Source organism: Danio aesculapii, chromosome 7 (genome assembly GCF_903798145.1).
Source record: "Danio aesculapii chromosome 7, fDanAes4.1, whole genome shotgun sequence".
NCBI classification, from domain to species: Eukaryota; Metazoa; Chordata; class Actinopteri; order Cypriniformes; family Danionidae; genus Danio; species Danio aesculapii.
The window spans coordinates 68074130-68098449 of NC_079441.1; the positions used below are offsets into that span (position 1 = coordinate 68074130).

Sequence of the window (24320 nt, forward strand, 5' to 3'; positions counted from 1 at the left end):
ACACTCAATTGATCTCAGCTAGCGGATCAACATTTACCTCATGTCATGATCGCTGTCATCTGCGCCATTATTATTATTATAACTTTAGGTGAGGTTTGCAAACCTGTGCACTTTTCACTCTTCAGCCGTTTGCATTTCCTGCTGTAACAAAAGCTCCCTGTTATCTGACAGCGGGAAGCGTTAAGTGTCTGGCAGCTATGAACCAATACAGCAGCAGGGTAGAGCGATTCAGCAAGTTTTTAGAGAAAATCAAATCAGGTCGCACTACAACCATTATATTCAGACACACAAATGCTCCCAAATATATTATGAGGGCGCATAGATTACATTTCGGGTGCTCATGCGACCAAAATGGTCGCAATTTCGAGCCCTGTAGTATAAGGACAGGTATTCAGACCACAACTGAACGTTTGAAGAAAATTGAATGCCTTATTATTTAGAATTAACTATTATTGATGTAAATGCAGCCGTTCAAGGCGCATAATTGATTTATTACGGTATTGACGGTATTAGAAAATCCATGTCGTGGCGCAATGTCACACCAGTGATGACTATAACACCGGTGTACCGCCCACCCCTAGTGTATACATGTTTAATTTATATAATGTCATTTTTTAGCATTTGATGGGTCGATCCATATTTGATTGTTGTTTAAAACTAGTGAACGGTCTATATCAAACGTGTTAACGCACACATACAGTATATAAATTCAGTGTATGCATACATAATAAATTTGACAATGTAATGTCAATTCATTACCATTAAATAGGTTAAATTGATATTGGATTATGTTTAAAACTACTGAAATGTCTCTAGAAAATGTGGTAAATGATGCACACACAAATTCATTGTATGTATACATATTGAATTGATCGATTTATGTAATGTCAATTTATTAGCATTTCATAAATATTGGCTTTGGTTTGTTTATTCAATTCATGTTTATTTCTTTAGCACGTTTAGAGTGTAGATTGTGTCAAAGCAGCTTAACATAGAAGTTCTAATAAAGTCCAGATTTCAGAGCTGAAGTTCAGTGTGGTTTAAATTTCACTGCTGAAAGTTCAAACACTGAAATAAAATAGGTAAATATCTATAGCAAATGTGTTAAATAATTAACACACAAATTCAGTGCGTGTATACATGTTTATTTATCAATTATGTAATGTCAATTCATTAGCATTTATCCATATTGGTTTGCTATGTTTAAAATAAGTTGAACGTCTTTAGCAAATATGTTAATAACACACACATAAATTCAGAGTATGCATACATATTCAATGTGTCAAATTACGTAATGTCAATTCATTAGCATTTAATCGGTCAACTCATATTGGATTGTTATATTTAACTAAATATTAAACTAGTGAAATGTCTACAGCAAATGTCTTAAACATTGTTATTAATCTTTCATTCCTGTGGCAGAAAGGCAAAAGAGGAGGCACAAGAGTTTGCCAAAAATGAACCAAAATATCAATAATATCCAGGGCGGGGGGGTGGGGGGGGGGGGGGGGGGGGTTATGGACAATGCAGGACTTATAAAGTCATTGAGCATTGGTATTAGCATTTTTGCCTTTTGGCTCAACTACTGTAATTCACTTTATCAGGGTTTCTGCAGGTTTCATCAAGTCAAATTTAAGACCATTTTAGGACCATTAGGAATGAAATTTTAGACTTATATAGTTAAAGACTAAGGATTATAGAGTTAAACACGAAGGATTTTTTTCTAAAGGCCTTATCACAAGGAATCATGTCATTGTTTTTAGTAGTCTTTCCCTAATTAGGCAATTTAACGGAGAATTTGCTGAAAACTTTAATATAAAAAATAAGGCTTTACTGAGATGTATTGTTGGTCATTGGATGATGTCGGCCCAATTGAGTAGCTTTACTTGGACAAAGCAAAATTAAAACATGTTTAAATTGATTTAAGACACACAACACAATATTTCAGTGAATTTAAGACTTTTTAAAGGCCTAAAATTTAGTTTTTCAAATTTAAGACATTTTAAGACTCCCTGCTTTATATAGCTATGAATCAACCTTCTCTTCGTCTTCTCTTCAGGTAGTATAAAATGCGTAAGCTTCTGACTTGTGTGAATAAACGAGAGCACATTACACCAGTTTTAAGATCTTTGCATTGGCTACCAATCCATTACAGAATTTATTATAACTCTTGCTGCTAGATTTTAAAGCTGTAAATGAGTTTGGTCTGATTTATTATTTATTCATAATCCCGTTACGCCTCTCAGGTCATTCAAACTCAAGACTATTAAATGTTCCTCAGGCTAAACTTTTGCTGTTGCTGCTCCAAAACTCTGAAATAGCCTTCCAGTTTCTGTTAGAAGGGCCTCTAAAACCCATCTCAAAACCCACCTTTTCTCTTTGACTTAATTTTAGTCACTTGTGATAAGTCAGGAATCATTTTGTGGGGTAAATTATGTTGTCCTTGGTGTTCATGTTTTTCTTTTTTTATTGTACAGCATCTTGGTATACAATAGTTGTTTTATTGGTACTTTATAAGTGAAGATTTTATTTAGATTTTATTATTTAAAAAAATATATAAAATAAATAAATAATAAATTTAAAAAACTCAGGATACTGAAAATGTTCACTGCCTGATATCACAGTTTGCTGCACTCATGTGCAAGTCTATAAAAGGCCAAACTAACCTTTGGTACTGCAGCCTGGAACACAAATTCTGTCATGTCCACCTCGGTGGTGTTGGTGGCGTGGATGGTGATAACCGCAATATTGGGATTGGGGTTGGAGCGTTCAAACGTGAACTCGATTTTCAATCCATTTTTGTTGTACGCCGTCATTGGCGGAATGCCTGCAAGAGAGAAACACGTGCTAATTCCCTGTGCTAATTGGCAGCAACCACCATGATGAAATTTACTGTAAGCTCACCCGCTGCAATGTCATTGAAGAGGGGCTGTGAGGTGAGACCATCCAAAAGGAAAGGAGGCTGGGACATGGGCACAGAGGGAGCAGGGGTGGGGGCTGGACCGCCTAAGGGGTGAGACGCAACACAATGGTGTGAGGAGGGGTTTCACCCAAAAAATGAGTCGCTGGTAAAAGAAATTCATTCTATTCTGAAATTAGAAAGAGGATATCTAGGGCTGGGCATGATTTGAAGCGGTTCACTAGCATGCAATTCAATTCAGTGACAGTCAGATTGATTTGATACTGATTCATTTGGAGATATGTCAGGTACAGTTTCTCTCAAGTACATGGACCCTCTCAACTAATGCAGTGTACTATGTAGAACTCTGACTATAATATTAGACATTAAATCTGAGCATTAATTTGTATACAAACATAAAATATAACTGTTTATATACTAATAATATTGATAAATTGATTATTGATATTGACTAAAACATATTAATAAAAACCTAAAGATATAATTCTCAAATATTTTAATTAGTGCTGAGCAAAGATTAATGGTCTCCAAAATAAAAGTTGTTTGTTTTGACATAATAAATGTGTGTATTATATATATTTATTATGTATATGTGATGCACAGACATATATTAAAAACTAAATTATTCAATTTTGTAACACAGATATTTAAGTATATATATATTATCTGCATCATGTACGTTCTATCTAAATATGAATAAACATTTCTCAAATATTATCATGCATGTGTGTATTTTTATATACATAATAAATATGCACACAACACACATATATTATGTCAGCATAAACTTTCTGTATGCGATTAATCTTAATTAATATTTGCCCAGCACAAAATTTTAATATAAACATTAAACATTGCTGTTATAAAATACAATTCGTTTTCACAATAGATTGATTCAAATACAGTAAATATTGAAGAACAGGTTACATAAAAACATAATTAATATGCAATCTACAATATACATATGGAGCATACAGCTAAATATCAAAAGCTAGGGACATTAACTGGCATTTCTTAGATTAGATGTAACATGTTAATAATATGAGACATTTAATTTAAAAGCTCCTTTATTTACAGTTTTCGGGGGTTTAAATTGATAGAGGAACTACGTGATTGAGAATGCATTTCAGAAAGCTGTAGAGTTTTAATATAAAAACATAATGGAAATTATTATAACAATATTAATAACAACGACAATGATAAGAATATTTCTATTATTAATAATAATAATAATAACAATAATGATAATAATTCTAATAATAATAACAACAACAACAACAACAACGATAAGAATATTTCTAATAATAATATTAATAATAATAATAATAAAAATAACAACAAGAATATTTCTAACAACAACAACAACAACAACAACAACAACAACAACAACGATAAGAATATTTCTAATAATAATAATAATAATAACAATGATGAGAATATTTCTAATATTAATAATAATAATAACAACAACAACAACAACGATGAGAATATTTCTAATAATAATTTTAAAATAATATTAATAACAACAACGATAAGAATATTTCTAACAACAACAACAACAACAACGATAAGAATATTTCTAATAATAATAATAATAATAACAACAACAACGATGAGAATATTTCTAATAATAATTTTAAAATAATATTAATAACAACAACGATAAGAATATTTCTAACAACAACAACAACAACAACGATAAGAATATTTCTAATAATAATAATAATAATAACAACAACAACGATGAGAATATTTCTAATAATAATTTTAAAATAATATTAATAACAACAACGATAAGAATATTTCTAATAACAACAACAACAACAACGATAAGAATATTTCTAATAATAAAATAAAACAACAACAACAACAACATCGATAAGAATATTTCTAATAATAATAATAATAATAATAACAACAACAACAACGATGAGAATATTTCTAATAATTATTTTAAAATAATATTAATAACAACAACAACAACAACAATAAGAATATTTCTAAAAATAATAGTAATAACAACAACAGTAACGATAATAATAATAATAATAAGAATAATAACAACACTAATAATGATAATAATAACAATAATAATGTTAATAACAATGATAATAATGATAATAATAACAATGATGATAATAATAATAATAATAAAAATAATAATGATGATAATAATAACAATGATAATAATAATAATAATAATAATAATAATAATAATAATAATGATGATAATAACAATGATAATAATAATAATGATAATAATAATAATGATGATGATAATAACAATGATAATAATAATAATAATAATAATAATAACAACAATGATGATAACAACAACAACAACAACGTTCCAAACAGAATAGCAGAGAACTACAAAATAAAACTCTTTCCGGCTGATAAACAATGTAAATACTGCCAGCCAATCAGAATAAATTCAGCTTTGACAATCTTGAGCATTTAAAGCAGCAGACAACAACAATATTTGTTCGCTACTGTAAAGAATATTCGTACATTAACCTAAAACAACAAATCTAAAAGTGAGAAATTACTAATGTATAGCCCAGCAACAAAATAACCAGCATTCTCATTTTTGGGTGAGCTACTTCTAACACGCTACAGTCTGTCAGGGCTCTAAACATGGGGAGGAACATAGGAACAGCAGGATGTGAAGTTGATAAAAGCAGCAGAAGTGTCCAGAAGACTGACCTGTCAGAGAAAGATCTCCAAGCAGATCCAGCAGTTCTCCTCCAGCTGACGCCGGCTTTGTGGGAACGGTTGTTTGGATAACAGGTACTACATCATTACCTCCGAGTAGGTCTAATAAATCATTTGCCTGTGAAACAGGAAACAGAAACCATTAGCATAAATATTTCACTGTAGCTATATATCCCTGCTTATCTGCTCAACCATACCGCAGAGGATTTTTTCATTATTCTAGGTGCTCAATCAATCCATACAGAAGCACACCACACATTTTGTACATCTCCATTATCCAGCACACCTCTTCTTTCGCCGGCAGCTAGCTCTCTGCAACTCTCGCATGGTCGCCCGCTAAGCAAAGCTGTGCCCGGTCACTACCTGCATGGTAGACCACAGGGGAAAGCGAGGTTGCTGCCGGAAATGGGGATGGTGAGACCAGCAGGGGGCGCTCAACTTGCAATTTGTGTGGGTCTGAACGCCCCAGTATAGTGAAGGGGACTCTATACTGCTCAGTGAGCACAGTCTTTCAGATAAGACGTTAAACTGAGGTCCTGACTCTCTGTGGTTGTTAAAAATCCCAAGAGTAGGGGTTTAACCCCAGCATCCTGGCCAAATTTGCCCACTGGCTTCTGTCCATCATGGCCTCCTAACCATCCCCATATCTAATTAGCTTCATCACTCGGTCTCCTCTCCACCAATCAGCTGGTGTGAGGTCTGGTGCAATATGGCTGCTGTCGTGTAATCCAGGTGGATGCTGCATACCGGTGGTGGATGAGGACATTTCCCCCAAAAATGTGTAAGGCGCTTAAAGCGATATATAAATGCAAGGAATTATTAACGCATCTTCTTAAAAAATGTAATCTTCTTAAAAAATTTATTTGAGTATGCGCGAATAAATCACGCTATTTGTGCGTGAACATTTTGCGTTTACTCGCTTCATCCGCAATTCACTTCACAATAGATGCAGATTCGCAACATGGTCGGAGCTTCTGTCTGCCTGATGACTGTTGCTAAATGGCTAACATGGATTATATTAAGAGAATAGCTGTGTTTATGAGCTCACATAAGGCTGAAAAACAGTGTATATTCATTCGGCGCCGTGTCTGAGTCCACTAGATCCTTTCAGAGGTGTGCCTAGCTCTGCGAGTGCATCAACTCCTCCTGAAACTATACCTGGATGATGGAAGCTTTCAGAGGTGCTTCAGACTGAGCCTAGCCTAGTTTGATAAACTGTTATCCGTTGCTGGCAAGAGGATTTCTCCTCAGGACACCAACAACAGGCACAACGTCATAATCACACCCCTATAAGAGCAAGCTCCTGATTGGTTAATGCAGAGCAAATGTCGACTGAAACAGGCCTCAGTGCCACAGGATGTCTATTCGCATCTTTGCTTGAACAACATGTAAAACACTCGCGCTTGATGCTTCATCCACGTCTGGTGTGAAAGCAGCATCATGAAGTTACTGAGAAGCCTTGAGGTCTGCTAATGTGCGTTTGTTTGAACTGAAAAATGTACCTGACTGGTTGGCTGAGGGATGTTGGGCGGATGTTTTGTGTCCAGAATGGGTGCTTCTGTTTCTCCATTGGTCTGTACAATCTCTGTTGGGCCATTGGTGGCACTTTTCTCCATGATAGGCATTCGCTCTAGTAATGCAGGTCTACATGGGGAAACAGAAAGGGTGAGGATGAGAAAACCAAAGCTGGGTGTGAACCAAAAATAGTTGAATAGTAGCACAAGTAGGTCAGCTCTTACCTCATGTGATCATATTTTTTGAAAAGTGCGTTATATTCCACAGCTCTCTGCTGTAGCTCCACATCTATGCTGCTGCCATATATCGAGACCACTTTCTTGATTCGACTGCAGGGCAAATGAAAATAAATGGAAGATCAGGACCTCATCCGCTCGGGGACTCAAACTCATTTCAGGAAAGTATATCCTCATATTTGTATCAGAAGAGATGTGCTTACTTCACACTACTGAAACGGGTCGACAGCTTCATGATAGCAGTTAGAGAATAGCCTCTCGTTACAGGGGCGGACAAGTTAGAAACCAGGAGACCTTCTAAAACATCCAGAACCTCATCTTCAGAAACCTGAGAGAGGAAGGCAAAACAATATGATAGTTCTGCTATTAAAAAAAGGCATTTATTTTGCAAAAAATGCTTACTACAGATTTGTCTTGTTTCTAGTCTGCATATCTAAACATTCTTAAAATCAAGAAGCACTTTCAGCACAAGTTAAAAAAATAAATAAATAAAAAAAATGAATAAAAAAATAAATAAATAAATAAAAATAAATAAATAATAAATTAAAATTAATAAATTAAAAATAATAAAATAATCTTTTTCGCTCACAAAAAAATAAAATAAAATAAAATAACCCGATGATTTTGCATACTTTAATTGTTTTGCTCGTTTATTCATTTTCTTTTCGGCTTAGTCCCTTTATTACTCCGGAGTCCCCACAGCGGAATGAACTATCAACTTATCCAGCACGTTTTATGCAGCGAGTGCCCTTCCAGCTGCAACCTATCTCTGGGAAACATCCATCCACACTCTCACATTACGGACAATTTATCCTTCCCAATTCACCTGTACCGCATGTCTTTGGACTGTGGGGGAAACCGGAGCACCCGGAGGAAACCCACGTGAACGCAGGGAGAACATGCAAACTCCACACAGAAATGCCAACTGACCCAGCCGAGGCTCGAACCAGCGACCTTCTTACTTTGAGGCGACAGCACTACCTACTGCGCCACCTTTGCTCGTTTAAAGGTAAAATAATATTTTTAAAGATTAAAAATAATTAAGTTATACATTATTTACTAATTATGTTTAAAAGATATATCAGCAGCATTGGCTATATTGGTGGCAACATTGGTAACAAATATCGAATTCATAATTTACAAAAATAAGTTAGTTATTAAACCAACATTATACAAAAACATACAAATAACAACAATGCTGATAAAAAAGACAAGATCTTTCAGTTTAGTCAGTGATAAATATTCTAAAATTCCCCCAAAATGCTTTAAAACATTTTTCTTCAAACAATTTGAATAAAAACATTAACAGTCCAAAAGTATCCATTCAACTGAAATATATGTGTTAGTTGAAATAATCTTACAACTGGCTTCACTTTCCATTTCAATAAATACAAGTGGGCAAGTGAACACGAATTGTCATAGTTTATTAAAGGTACAAACCCCTCGCTGCACATGAGTTGCACCTTCAGCAAACCTCCTAATATGTGCAGCACAAGGAATTTTGTGCATTAAAAGTGGTGGATCTGTTCAGCAAAAGATTTGACTGCGTGTCACAGCATCCCAAACGACTCAAAATAATACAAAACAATTTAAATAAAGCAATCTCCATTGTAGGGAGCGAGAGCGCTTCTCATCCTAACAGTCGAATCATCAATGACATGTGCTTGGGCTTGGAAGGTAAAACTGCAGTGAGAGGGGAAGGGGGGAGGGGGGACAATCCCGCCCAGGCAAGGTTCAAGGCAACCGTGCCTAGTTTGAATACACCCTTAAAGCTGGTTTGACATCAGACTTAATTTTGACTTTTATTCTAAAAATGAGACAATATTTAAAAAAGTTTCGACATCTGGATTAGAAACAAGACAAATGTAAATGAGAAAAGCAGATTGAAGTATACAGATTGAAGGGCCTATGTGGAAATGTACCTGAATAGGTTCCTCTTCCTCGCACTGGCCTGAGACCAACAGATCTCCATACTCCCCTATGCACCAGGATGCCACCTGTACTAGAGGTTGCTATAGGGAGAAAGTGCAATGACAATGCTTTAATTCTGTCATCGAAATGTCAGTCTAATAAGCCTCTGCATGAGGTCTGAAGCTTTCAAGCAAAAAAAAATTAAATAAATAGTATACATTCCACAGTGTTGATAGCACAAAGCTATTGTGCGTCTTTAAGAGACCTGGAATGCAGGCACACAAGTTGCGCAAAACCATTTATCATCTTACGTTATTGTCTTAAACGATTTAAGCTTATCTCAGCAGTCACCATTTTCTTCCATACACAATGTAAAGGAGCAACATCAACATTATAAAAAATAATACACTGCAAAACCTGATAAGTTAACACAAACTGTTTGAGAAAACCAATTGCGACAAAGTATTTAAGTTTTGAAACCGAATAGATTGAGTACTGTAAACTTCTATACGTTTATACAAGAGTTCTGTCTGGTTCTTGAATCTGATTGGCTGATAATCGTGCAATATTCTGCTAATACCAGCACTCATCCAGCCTCTTTACCCTTCATCCTTGTGAATTACTCCACCCACATACAGCAACAAGCAGAGGACATGCAACAGTTTGACAAATATATAGCAGCTGTTAGACAACAATGTACTCTTGAGGCTTTTTTAGTCGAGAATGTAGTTGTTTAGATTGCAGCTATGCAGTTTATTTCTAAGGATAGTGCCTATTTTAAAATACTTATAATTTCTTTAGGGGTTAATTATTGTGATCTCGTGATTACAACAGAGAAATACTGGGAAATCTCTGTAGACTGATGGCCTTTCATGCCATTCAGCCTTACACGTAAGCAAAAATGACCCGTTTTGTTATCATTTTAGACATTAAGCTAGAGAATCATTTAAATGCTAGCTCTAAAGTGACGTTTGTGAAGTAGCAACAGTTTCTGCTGTTCTGACGGTCGCTGCAGATGTGAATGAATGGCGAAAGAAAGTAGTTCCTCATACAAAAGGATTTTGAGAGTCTCCATGTTTGATTTTCTGTTATATACAGGATTATGTCATCAAACTGTTGTATAAATGCAATATCAACCGAGAAGCAGTGCGATGTGGCTGTATATAGTCACTTGTGGGGCACCAAGGCAAAAGGCAAAGCACGCCTCCCACCAGTGCCGATATACAGTCATATCACACTGCTACTCGTGTGATGTTGCTCAAACTTGTAGAATATTAGTAAGCTTAATAGAACGAATTAAGTCCAAACAACTATAAAGTAACTCTAATGGTTTGGTACTGCTTCTAGCATTAGCTAACACAAAAAAGTTCATTCATAACTCATTCAGTTTGAGTTCTGCTTAATGAAAAAGAGTTATGGTAACTCATAAACTGATTATAGTAACTTTAAAAGTCAAAGTAACTTTAAAAAATATATGCAAGTTAAATCACCTTGTTTAGTTTAGCGATTTTTCCACTGTTAGGGTTTACTGTGTAATAATAAAAAAATCTACTTAAGACAAATAATTTAAATGGGCAAGGTTTCATTTGTGATTAATTTACTCCTGCATGAAAACTGATTCTGACCTGGGAGATGTCGTCCAGGAGGGCTTTGTAGAGTCTCTGTACAGTGTATGCATGCATCTCTACGCTGTTTGTGATAAGCTGAATGAGGTTGGGCACAGAGTCGTCCCGAACGTAACTCCCTGCCTGCAAAACAAGATACAACAAAACTGGTATATTAGAATGCATTTCAATCCACATTTCCAACAAAACGATGCTACTTTGTGCAGAAAACATGCCTCATGAAATTCAGCAGACAGAAACTGCTAACTTCAGAGATAAGACAGTGTTCACAATATATCTGCTAATCAATCTGAATAATAATAATAATAAAAAAAGACTAAATTAAATTATTGTGGTTGTTAAACTATCCTCAGAGCTCATGTTGTTATGTGTTTATTTGTGGGCTGCTTATGTCATCATTTGGCTCAAGTTAGCAAAAATGTGAACTGGTTTTGCAAGAGGTCTGCCAAATACTGGAACCAATTTAGGTGGAAAAGGGGTATTACGACAAAGACAAACATCAAGACCAAGATTAGAAAAAGCTGTAGTCAGAAATAATGGGATCTAAAATCTATAACTAATATTAAGTCAACAGCATCTATTAAAAACATTGTTGATTCCAAAGTGTGGTTTAAAAAGACATCAGGTGACCTTCTGAAATACTCAATGTTATCTAGTCCACACAAAAAGTGGAAATTCAAATTCAAGCAGACTATATCTATCTATCTATCTATCTATCTATCTATCTATCTATCTATAATTTTTTGTTTGTTTGTTTCTCTTACCGTGGTCAGAACCCTCATAATGGTGTCTATGTGCCATCTTTTGGAAGGCGCATACCTGCAACAAATAATCATTAGTTACATCAGCAAAACAAAAATAGACCTGAGAAACTTTCACACCTGTGCTTCGTTCATTTGGTACAAACCAAAAGCAACAAATTATAGACTGTAGCAATTTTCAGCGGCTTCGGTTTCTTTTCAGACCACACTGGTTGCTCTGGTCCGAATCGGTTGAAGCAAACCAAAATGCAGTCATGTGACAACATCCTCATCACTCTTGACATTGACAAACAGGATAATGTACTCTAGTGCAAATCAATCGAACTATATGAGGAAGGCGTGAAAACACCCTAAAATATTAAAACATTAAAAATGCAAAAAGCATCAGACCGTATAGAAACCTACGTAAACTCCTTTTAGTGCTGTCAGATATAAAAGTGTCAACAGAATCATCTTCTGTCGATGGATCACTCATTTTATCATCACACAGCCACTTCACAACTCACTCAAACTCTTTGTTCTTCAAGGGGCTTGCTTATAGAATTTAATCAGATTTTTTTCTACTAGGCTGTATCAGCATTTTAAAATCGCAACAGCAGTGCTGAGGTTTTAATAAGAGGTACAAGGACATGCAACAAGACTGAAGTCCAGCACAGTCACTCAGAGAAATTAGGGATGCACAATACATGTTTCAGGATCGATATACGCTTATTTCACGCGGCCGCCATTTTAAAGAACCAAAGCGAGGCTGTGGTGGGAAGAAACGCGGAAGTATAGGACCAGCACTGTAAACATTGCAGTGACATGCTGTGGACTACAAACCTCCAGCTGTTGCCGAGATTTCAAAATACAGATATGGTGTAAACATCACTTTAATATCAGTCAGTACGTTTAATTTAAACAATTAAAAGCAATTTAGCATCAAACAACATCACAAGCTCTGTAAGAGTAATATGCTCAAGTGTCCTCCTAGGCTTCAGTTCATGGCAGCAGGTAAACAGAGGGGACGCTTCCCTGCTTCAGCCTATGTAACTTGGTGAGCGATAAACACTGCAGTCCTCTGTAGCACACCCTCGTGTTGTCCCGGTACTGAAGTTTTAAAACAGTCTAATTCCCGCTAAGTTAAAATTGAAGCGCCGCTGAGCGTGGATGACTCGACTGATCTTCACGGCTGCTTCGCGATCCAGTCTCCATGTATCTTGTGTTTGCGCTCAGTTTACCGCTCTTCACCCAGTGCAAACACAGATACACGGAGACTGGAGCGCAAGCGCAAAACAGCCATAAGGATCAGTAGAGTCATCAAGCAGATCGCTCGGCTGTGTTTGTGCTCAGTAAACAGCGGAGGGTGAACTGATGACCTTCTCGGCCAATCACAAGCATATCTGTTGAGCACGTGAACACAATGGCCAATCAGTGCTGTTTTAAGAAAGCCATCAACAGTGCTTTAAATGTTAGCGGGAAATTGACAAGTTTTCTTTTAATTCAGTAACGTGACAAGTCTAATATAGTGAAAGAATCAGTTCATTAACTTGAGTTTGATAAATGGCATCTAAAACGTGTGTTTGGGAAAGAAAACGTTAGCTAACTAGTGCCGTTTCCCTTAACTTAGCTGAAAATGAGCTCTGATATCCCTTTATATTTTCACCATTCATTCAGAACGGACCTTCGGGTCACTCAGAAGGCGGTGAAATGATGAATTTGTGTCTCTTTCTATTCGCTGATAAGATATACAGCCAAGTACACAACGTTCTAATGTAACTCCCAACGATACTTCCGGGTTTCTTCCCACCGCAGCCTCGATTTCGCTTTTAAAAATGGCAGCCGCGTGAAATCAGTCTATTGCAATGTGCACATCCACAATAGTCACATTGCAAGATATACATTGTTTAGTTTGAATTATAGTTGAACAGGAGCTATTTATTTGTATTTAATTACTGTATTTACACGGAATTTATAAAAAAAAAAAAAGTTTCTTGTTTCTAGTCCAAATATCTACATTTCAAAGCAAAAACAAGATTATTTTGCTTACCCCACTGGCAGATAACTTAGCTTGTTTTAAGGAAAAACTCTTAATTTTGCCTTTGGAAGTTGAAAACAAAATATTTTTTGCATTTTTTTAGTATTTGGACTAGAAACGAGACAAAGCAAAGTAAGTAAAGCCTATTTTGCATTGTAATTATTTAATTTCAGATTTAATACTGTTGGACTCACCAGAAAACTGTCAAATAGTGCCAATCAAAGTGTTTTGTGAAACTCTATTCACATCGCAATATATAAATCGCAGAAAAAAAAATATCACAATATCAAATTTTTCCAATATCATGCAGCCCTAATAGAGATCCTTGGAATTTCCTCTCATGATTTCTGATTATTAGACATTTCAGCATTAAACAGCCTTACTTCTCAGCAGCCAGGAAGATCCCCGAAGCGCAGTCCGCTTTGAACTCTGGGTCACAGGAGTCGAGGAAATACAGAAGCTCTTTCATCATGCCCCGGATGTTGTTGCCATTGACAAGGGCAAAGCTCAGCTCCATTGCACGCCTGTTGAAGGACACACATTAGAAGGAGGACTCATACTTTCAGGCACTCATTAATATACATAAAGAGTGCAGATTAATGACCTTTTAATGGACACGTCAAGGTCTTTTAAGCAGTCCACAATAGTGCTTCGATGTCTTTGCACAGCATTATGGTCTGTCTGAACCGTCTTCAGTAGAGATGTCAATGCCACATATCTGATAAAGAAGAGTGATACAGTCAAAACCCCATCATTTTAACTTAGGACAGCACATGAAATTAAGATTTACTCCACAGTAAGAAGCCATTCACATTGAACGCATAGGGTTCAGGATACAGGAACACTGGAGGGTTTTAAAGCAGTGATTCATCAGCAGATCACTCATATGTCAGCTTATAGACAAACCAGCTGATCGACGGGACTTTAAAATGCTCCAGTGTCCCTGTATCTATAGTTACACTCAGTAAACAGAGAGTTCAGTAAACTGATGACCTTAACGGCCAATCACAGTCATTTCTGTTGAGCATGTGAACACAATGGCAAATCAGAGCTGATTAAGAACGAGCTCAACAGCACTCAAATGTTAGCGGGAGATGGACGTATTCAAAATTTCAGTATTGATTGGTATCGAATTCCGGTATCGCGTCAACACTACTTTGCAGTTAAATTTTTTTTTTCTGAAAGCGCTGCCTCTGCTATGTTACAGTTGTCCAGCCAGCTTGCTACTGTAAACAAACGCTTGCAATGTTTGTGATGGCTCGGAGTTCTTCTGATTGGTCCAATCCTATCTAAATGAAAGCGGGAATACTAGTACAATGTACATATTTTACAAACCAACAACAACATTTGAAAAGTTAAACAGTCCTATTACTTTTGCTGCTTAAAGGTCCCAAGAAGTGCTCTGCAATGTGCATTTTTATTCGATGATTGATGTAATCTCAACCGAAATATGAAGAGAGAGCAGGGCAGTGTAGCCCCTCCCAATAAAAAAAAAACAAAACGGCAATAGCATTTCGTTTCTCACAGCTCTGCCAGTGAGTGTTTGAGCTCAAGCGCATCAAATGTTAAGCATCTTGAAAGGGGCGGGGCATGTCAGATGCTGTAGAGAATTTGATTGGTCAAGATTAGATGAGAAACTGAAGCATGGGTCGCGAGAATAAATCAGTTATATTAGTTTTGGTGCGCACTAGCTTATATACATCCTAAAAATAAACTATACTGATATTAAAATTAAAACATTTTATTTAAATTTCAAGAGACCTTCAAATTCAGTTCTAATTACATATAAAACTTAAATTTTCAGATTGCTCCAGCTACTGTATATGCGCAAAGATTTCACAACCCCAATTTTGTTTACAGCTGTTCATAAGGTATATTACAAAAATGGAAGTAATAATTTTTAAAAGCAGGGAAGGTACACCAAATGACAGGTATTAGCATGACAAAAAAGCAAACCTGTACAAACCCCAAAGATATAAAGATTGAGAATTGGCTAATCTGACTTGAAGGTGGGACTTCCTTTGCTGTCTCTGCCATACTGAGCGTTGCAATTTACCCCCATTTATAGTAATGTGTGTGAACCATCTTGTATATCTATAGTCTTTGGTAAAAAGTTTCAATTGTTTTAACTTGACACAGCGTCTTTAAAACATGCAGCTCGTATGTGAGGCAGTTCAAAAGACAAATGGAGCATTATGGTCATGCATGTCCGTCAAACGCCTGTTTACATAGAAAAACAATCCGCTAGTTAATTGTGACATCACACAAAGCGGCTTCCGACTTCAAGCGCTCTATCAAACTATATGGAGAGGCTCAACAAATGGTAATAATACTACTAATAATACAATGCAATACTTCTGAAAATCACGATCGCAATATATATCTTTGTCAAATATCAGACGGCCAGAAAGTGATTAATTTCTTTAAAACTGTTATAGAAAATTCACTTTAACTTGCGATATGACTAAAAAGTGGTCATAAACTAATATTTCCTCAATTCAACTGAGCAGCGGCTTGGACTTGGACACAGTATTTCATACATCACAACCTAACAAGTGGATAAAAAAGTAGTGCATTTGAATGAAAAAACAAAAACATGTTCCGTGTGAATGGCCCTTAAATCAATAGTCAGAAACAATGAGGTCATCATTTGAAACTCAGTCGATGGATCACTCAAAGTCTTCATCATTCTCTCTTCATCATCAAACCTGAATGTCACAATTGAACCACAGAAAAAGGCACATACCTGATGTTTTTGTCATTGTTGAGAAGAAAACGTCCTAGAATGTTAATTGCTAAAACCTGCAATAAAGCAAGCGAAAGCATTTAACCACCTTCACATTTTCAATCCCACTCAGATATCAAACAGCATGACTGACTTAACACTCACCCTCAATCCACTCTCTGATTTGATGTCCATAATAGTAAGAACCGTTTCATAGAGGATAGCGTTGCCTACATTTTTACTTGTCTCTGTATTCGTTGCAACCTATTGGAACATTAATTAATGTGAAATCTTTAAAATTAAGAACATTATGAAGTGTGTGGTTAAATAAAGTGGATTTACTGCTTACCTGTGCAAGAATGTCATTCATAGCTTCACTAGAGTCATCATCACCCTTTCCCAGAATTCTCAGTAGCCTCAATATCCGCACCTTAAAAATGCCAAGAGACACAGTGTGGCCCAGAGGAGCTCATCAGATTGCTTTAGGGTATAAAGAACAGGTATCACCTCATATGGGAACAATGGATTGCAAACTTATGGACCACTCTAAAAATCAATGTTGTGCATCTGACCAAATAAATGGCATGTGATACATTAGTGTTTCCCAACACTATTCTCGAAGACACACCAACTGTACACATTTTCAACCTCTCCCTAATCAAACACACCCGAATTAACTCTAATATCTAAAATGAATGGGTCAAATACGGGAGAAATCCAAAATGTGTACTGTTGGTGTGCCTCCAGGAACAGGGTTGGGAAACACTGCATTAGATGATGTAATTCACGTCGATGGCTCCATTAAAGATGCTGTAAGAGATTTTTACTTATTGAATGGCACACTTATTGAAATATTCTTGTTTCATAACAGATATTGGTAAAGTTGTCCTAAAATGGTCATGCATCTTTAAAAATTGTCAGTTTTAGACAAGACTTTCTGCATGCTAGTCATTAGGCAGGTTGTTTACAGGCCAGTCCATATATGGAAAATATGGAAAGCATCAACAGCACCCTTACCTGCTTCCTAAGCAATTTTTAATTTGTCATGGGAGAGTGCATCAGAGTGCTGCTACTGCAAAATTACCACCAGACTAAATGGTATTTTTGAAGCACCTGGTTTTAGAAAAACTGGTAGGGCTGCATGACATTGCAAAAAAACTGACATTGCAATATTTGTGTTTCTGCAATACACATTTTAATATGAATATAAATTTCACCAGATGAATTGAATAGCTCTTTTTGGAAAGAGCTCATAAATTTAGATCGGTTGGGTTGTAGGACGGTGCATCTGCATAAAATAATAAGTAACTTATATTTAAGAACAAGATAAACGCTGTAGAGCAACAGTAATCAGGTATTAAACTTAACTAAACTTAATTAATCAATCAAATATAAAATATCACTGTATGGGTTGTTTGCAATCACATGGTTCTGGTGACGTGCGAAATTCATATGGAGGGCAGGAAGTAAAAAAAAAAAAAAATGAATGGGAGACATAGGGGAAAGTCCGTATTATTGCGATTTATGCCATATTTCAAAAGAGATATAAATAGAAAATAACCACATATGTTGGGCATGATCCTTATATTATGAAGAACGCCGAGTTTTATACTGAACTAAAATATATTTGCCTGGCATAGAGGCAGCAGACAGCTACTGTAAGCTATTACTCGAAAAAATATTACAGTAGGTGCTATAGTGTTTTTAAGCATACTTGAATTAAACTGTCATCGTAATTATATGGTTATGGTACAAAACAACAGTAGTACTAAATAAGTTTTTGCAATAGGCTACATTTTTATAACTATACACCACCACAATGCACAGTTTACGTTAATGTTACAGTATTTATTACAGTTTATCAGTATTCTGTAGCATTCATTAACAAAGAGCTGTACTATACATAATACACTTTACTATCGTGTGGTTGAAAAACAAATTCCAGTTTTTTTTTTCATGCGGATAATGTTATATCTTTCAGACATACACACGAAAAAAACAGATGAAAGCATACAAAAGCCTGGATGCACAGTCTACATTATTAATATTATCATAATCATTTTTTTTTTTTTGTGGATGGTAAACGGTGCTCCACAATAATAATCGTCTAGATTTGCTCGCAATGGTAGCATTTCTTTTTGTTTGGTTGATTAACTTACCATCAAACATTCAGCGCTGCTGCACATCTCGATGTTAACGTTATGGCTGTTTATTACGCTGAACCGCTATTAAAGGCTTAAAAATATTATTGCAAAACAATATGGAGATATCATTGCAGCAATTACATGACAGGGTAAGTTATGTTCTTCTGGATTTTGTCTAAGTGTGGTGGTGTTTGTATCTGATTTTTATATAACACATCAACATATTAGTTTACATAGGCCTGTATATAATAATTATTAGTGCTATCAAACTAATTATTGCGTTCAAAAAAGGTTTGTGCACATGGATGTATTGAATGAATGTTTATTACATGCCGCCTTTTCTTCCGTTTTTCAGCCAGTTTCTTAAACTTTTCCCTCTATATGAGCAAAATCTTTTGGAAGTCTATAAAAGCTGTTTGGCATATATCATTTTGGCCAATTTAAACAATTATAAACAGCATAAAACAGAAACATTTTGATGTTCTGATAGCGATTTCTATGTAGAAGGACCACTTCCTGCCCTCCATCTCATGATGACAATGTGAAAACAACCAATAATCTTTAGTGTACAAATAATTAAACACAATTAATCATTGTAAAGGTACAATTGCTATAATTTTCTTGTACCCTTTAATGCTTTAAACTCTCGAAGAGTTTATACAGTCACAGGCCTTAAATATTCATGCAAATAAAAATATAGTTCACTCTACTGGTTAAACTTTGCAGTAACTTCACAAATCACTGTGTATCGTTAATAAGTGATCTATTTATTATGCAGCCCTAACCGGGAGCATTTAAAGACTGCATGAAACCTAAATCTACAGTCTTTATTTTGCTAGTGCACATTGTTATTCATTAGGTGAAAAATTAATCCACTGAAGAAAAGCAAGTTTGTTTTGGCTTGTTTTTAATCCCAGTCTGACTATTTGCTTCTGCATTTGGAGTGCTGGTCCTTCGCTTTTGATTCTTAACCACATCCCTTACCGTTAGTTTGTTACTATTATACATGCTAAATAAAGCCCCATCCCCTACTCAATATTCCAGTTCATCTGAAAATACATCAACATACTGAAAAAACTATCTTGGACTTTAATTTGGTGAGAAAATATGAAGAAATTTCCACAATATTAGCATCATCTAAGGCATTTTGAAGCACCACTGACAGAAGATGATGCGTCTATACCTGCAGGAAAGGGTCGCTGATGCCGGACACGTCATGCTCAGGAGAGTAGCCTGACATGATCAGGTTCTTCAGGATTCGCACAAGTTGTGGAACCAGCTAAAAAATAAATAATTAGGAGAAAACAATGGTAGAACTATCATCAGCAAGGTTACAGCAGGATCACTGAGATGTTAAATCAGGACAGCACAAAAAAGGGGGTCAGTAAGAGTCAATACACATAGGCACCCTGAGTTGATCATCTTCCAATAGATTAGATTCACTACACAGTTGATTTGAGATTTAAGTCATGTATATCATCATGTCGGTGTTTGCTATAATTGTTTGTGTGTTTATAACCAGAATTCTTGTTAATTTGGCAAATGTCTTCATTTGTCCCCCCCAATACATGTACATATTGGAAAAACCACAACCCAATAGTGACCGTATGAAAGGAGAACCATTAAAAATTAAACTAAAGGTGAACGCAGGACAGGTGAATATGCATATGAGGGCTACGTAATCCTGTATAAAACAAAAGAAAACACTTAAATGACAACAATTGCAAAATAAACAGTACGTCAAAACCAAAAAAAAATAAATAAACTGGACTACATCTACAGTGATCATGATGATGCGGTTGTTTTGTTTTCTTTAAGAGCATGCACCAGCTATGAAACCAGAATGTCCTCTTACCTTTTCATTCTAACACAATGCAGGAATTGTAACAAAGACAAATGACAGAAAAAATATGAAGTAGATGTTAGGGGGGAATTGGAAAATAGAGTCACTTTTCAGAGAAGAGCTTAACATAATGCTACGGTTATGAGTATGAGAGGTGGGCGTGCTGGCACAGTAGATCAGGCTGGGGGTGGGAAGAGTTGAAGCAGATATACAGAGAGAGGAAGAACCCGTATTCATCTCCCACTGAGATGAGCACACCTGCAGCTAAATCCAGGACAAGCATGCAGATTTCAGTAAGGACTACAGTCTCATTTCGGTAGTCATGTCAATTCTATTGGCAACAGATATGAGTGTTTTAGTCTCAGATTGGCTGATGCTGTGCATAAATGCAGTTTTATAATGCAACTGTTGAAGGTCAAGGCATAAACACTGGCTTACGTACCTTCCTAAAGTGCGAGAGCATGTCAGGACTTCGCTCACACATTTCAGTGAGCAGAACAACAGATGTGTGGAGAACTCCTGCAGAAAAAAAAAAAACAAGACAAAACATTCATTCATTGTTGCTCACTCTGAAATACTGGAATGATGAAAAAAGACAATAAAATTAACAGGATGCCTAACAAGGTGGCACTAACTTCACATGAGTGTAAATTAGAATTTTTTCTTCAATTTGTTTATATAATTTCGTACATTTTTTCTAATTCTGTTCATGGAGGATTAAGATGGAGCTTGTTTTTATTAGGTTCATGACTGACAAGCAACAGACAATGCACTACCTGACAAAAGTCTTGTTGTCTGTCCATGTTTTAGGAACAACAAATTATAACTTGACTTTAGTTGATCATTTGGTATCGGAAGTGGCTTATATGAAAGGCAAAGGCCTCTAGATTACACGTATTTGACCAAAATAAAACATGATCATGTCTTGATTTTTAATTGTTTAATTAGGACAGTATAGTCTGACTTTTCTTAGACAAAAGTCTTGTCACTGAACAGAAATAATGTCCAGTATAGAATATAAAGTCATGCTGCAGTGGAAACAGAATGAATATTGTGTTTGACTCTATCAGGATCTTGGAGGACTGCATCCATACATCTCTGCAATGACTCAAATCACTTCTTAATAAAGTCATCTGGAATGGCAAAGAAAGCGTTCTTGCAGGACTCCCAGAGTTCATCAAGATACTTTGGATTCATCTTCAATGCCTCCTCCTCCTGCTTACCCCAGACATGCTCAAAAATGTTCATGTCTGGCGACTGGGCTGGCCAATCCTGGAGCACCTTGATCTTCTTTGCTTTCAGGAGCATTGATGTGGAGGCTGAAGTATGAGGAGTGCTATCCTGCTGAAGAATTTGCCCTCTCCTGTGGTTTGTAATGTAATGGGCAGCACAAATGTCTTGATACCTCAGGCTGTTGATGTTGCCATCCACTCTGCAGATCTCTCGCACACCCCCATACTGAATATAACCCCAAACCATAATTTTTCCTTCACCAAACTTGACTGCTTTCTATGAGAATCTTGGGTCCATGCGGGTTCCTATAGGTCTTCTGCAGTATTTGTGATGATTGGGGTGCAGTTCAACAGATGACTGATCGAGAAAGAAAAAAAAAAAATCTACTTTCTGCCACTTTTCCAAATGATCAACTAGAAGTCAAGTTATTATTTGTTGCTTTTACAACTAGGATCGACGACCAGACTTTGTCCTGTAGTGTATACAGGGTATCGTAAATTGACGACCAATTGAAACAATCTTTTAAAAACATTTGCTTACAACATTTTGCAAAAATAAATAAATAAATAAATAAAAATTGCAGCGTCCACTCTCATCAGAATATTCAGAACTCAACGTTTACTAAATTGTAATAATGTAAATAAACAAAGTGTGATTTGAATTTTTTTTTAGCATCTTTTTTTCAGTAACACTAGCGGTACCAAGGTACAACTATCACTATTACATCCTGCCTTTGACTTTTAGCTCAATAAATTCCTAACTTGATGCTTATTAATAGTTATTAAGCAGTAATTGCGTTTAAGTATTGGACAGGATTAGGGACGTAGAATAAGACCATGCATTATTTGTACTTTATGAATAAATATAAACAGCCATGAGTTAATCACGGGAACTTGAACTTAAAGGTGTTAATTTTTTTTTCTTATATAAATATAAGAAATCTATGAAAATGTACAAAATTGTATGCATATTACTTAATTTTCAAAGGCTATAATAGAAACCTATGGGAAAGACTGAATAACACAGCTCTCACCATGATTTTTCTCGCTGAGCAGGTTTTTTGTTGCTGGAAGGAACATCTCCATCAGTTCTGGGACTTTGCGGATGACGTGAACTGCACACAGTGCAGCCTGAGGGCAAAGAGCTCACGTCAAAACTGTTCACACAACTCAGAGCTGGACATGCAGTCCACATTCAGCTGTGAAGGAGGGTGAAATACCTTTTTCCTCAGGTAGGAGTTTGATGTTTTGAGGAGCTTCTCTACCTCTCCAGCTAAGTCACGGCACATTTCGGATGAGCCCATGCACCCCAGAGTGCACAAGGCCAGTCCCTGCACATACTGTGTACTGTGATTCAAGTCACTGCAGAGAGAGGAAATATGTTCAGAATATGCAAAAATGTCAACAATCATTTCATACAAAATGCAATTATCTCTGTACTGATGGAAATTAAAAATGGGTCATGGAGGACAGGAAGAAAAAAATTATATGAGACTGATTCCTATGACGCTCCAGAGACAGACAAGCCTTCGCTTAGGCCAGCTTCCAGACTCCGCCGACGAGACTGCAGCACTGCACAAGACGTTTGACCAGCGGAGAAATTAAAATGATCGTGCCAAACTGAGTCTGGTTTCTCTCAAGGTTTTTTTTTCTTCACTTTCGCCAATTAGTTAAGTTTTTTTCCCCCCTCCGCTTTCGCCACTAGCTTGCATGGTTCGGGATCTGTAGTGCAGCGCATCGTTGGATTTGCTCTTCAGTATTTGGACTCTCAGTAGTGATTATTAAACCACACTGAACTGAGCTAAACTGAACTTAAACACTACAAACTGAACTACACTGTTTCTATTCACTATGACCTTTTATGTGAAGCTGCTTTGACACAATCTACATTGTAAAAGCGCTATACAAATAAAGGTGAATTGAATTGAATTGAATATGTCCATGAACAAGACAGCAAAATTATTCAACACTATGCTATTTTAGTCCAAATTCATGCAGCAAAGCAAACAAAGTCATTAATTATTAATGAGCTGCCCAATTACCATGGAGGACCAGGGGTGAGTGTAAGAAATAAAATAGTCAAATTATTAATTTAATAATTCAAGCATAAATGTATATAAATAAATCACAATTTAAACAAACTAATAATAGACATTTGAACGTTTATTTAAATTGTCATTTAATGAAATCCATTAAACAATGCATTAAAATAAACATTTTAAATGTATAAATAGCCAATTTTATAGATGTTTATTTAGTTTATGTTTTAAACGCTGATTAATCAAACAAAAAAAGTATATTAATAGATCACTTTAAATGCATTTTTAAAAACCTATTCTCTCTTTATTTGCCACTTGCTTTTTTACTTATGACTTATCCAAGAAACATCTCATGGATGCATTTGGGACACATCATCAGTGATGTATCCTGGGATCATTGGGTGTTTCGGGTCTCTCAACATCATACACTCTCACCCAGGTGACCCAGCCGGGGTTGATCAAGCCCCGACTTGTGTCCCAGTAGCAGTCCACGGATCTGCCCTCTTAATCCACAGCCACCTTGTGGCCTTCTCTGCGGCTTCACTTGCAGATCGAATGGCCCTTTTCTTTGCCACCCCTGTAATGCCCAAGCAACTGAGGACTTTGCAAAGTGAACGCCCCGCAAAGCCTCTACATC

The 24320-nt window shown here is 36.1% G+C and overlaps 1 protein-coding gene across 2 annotated transcripts in view; it reads right to left on the bottom strand.

The window, feature by feature from the left end:
- ap1g1 (adaptor related protein complex 1 subunit gamma 1) overlaps positions 1-24320 on the bottom strand; it is a 52145-nt gene that overhangs the window by 8240 nt on the left and 19585 nt on the right. For both annotated transcript variants that reach the window (XM_056462394.1, XM_056462395.1), the window contains exons 4-21: positions 22865-23006; positions 22679-22775; positions 20855-20931; positions 19753-19848; positions 16775-16855; positions 16591-16689; positions 16447-16502; positions 14305-14418; positions 14084-14224; positions 11687-11741; positions 10923-11045; positions 9309-9398; positions 7590-7714; positions 7375-7479; positions 7138-7279; positions 5627-5753; positions 2905-3006; positions 2667-2827 (exon numbers count right to left, since the gene is read on the bottom strand). In XM_056462394.1, coding sequence (XP_056318369.1) covers positions 2667-2827; positions 2905-3006; positions 5627-5753; positions 7138-7279; positions 7375-7479; positions 7590-7714; positions 9309-9398; positions 10923-11045; positions 11687-11741; positions 14084-14224; positions 14305-14418; positions 16447-16502; positions 16591-16689; positions 16775-16855; positions 19753-19848; positions 20855-20931; positions 22679-22775; positions 22865-23006 — 1933 coding nt within the window. The remainder of the gene's footprint in view (positions 1-2666; positions 2828-2904; positions 3007-5626; positions 5754-7137; positions 7280-7374; positions 7480-7589; positions 7715-9308; positions 9399-10922; positions 11046-11686; positions 11742-14083; positions 14225-14304; positions 14419-16446; positions 16503-16590; positions 16690-16774; positions 16856-19752; positions 19849-20854; positions 20932-22678; positions 22776-22864; positions 23007-24320) is intronic.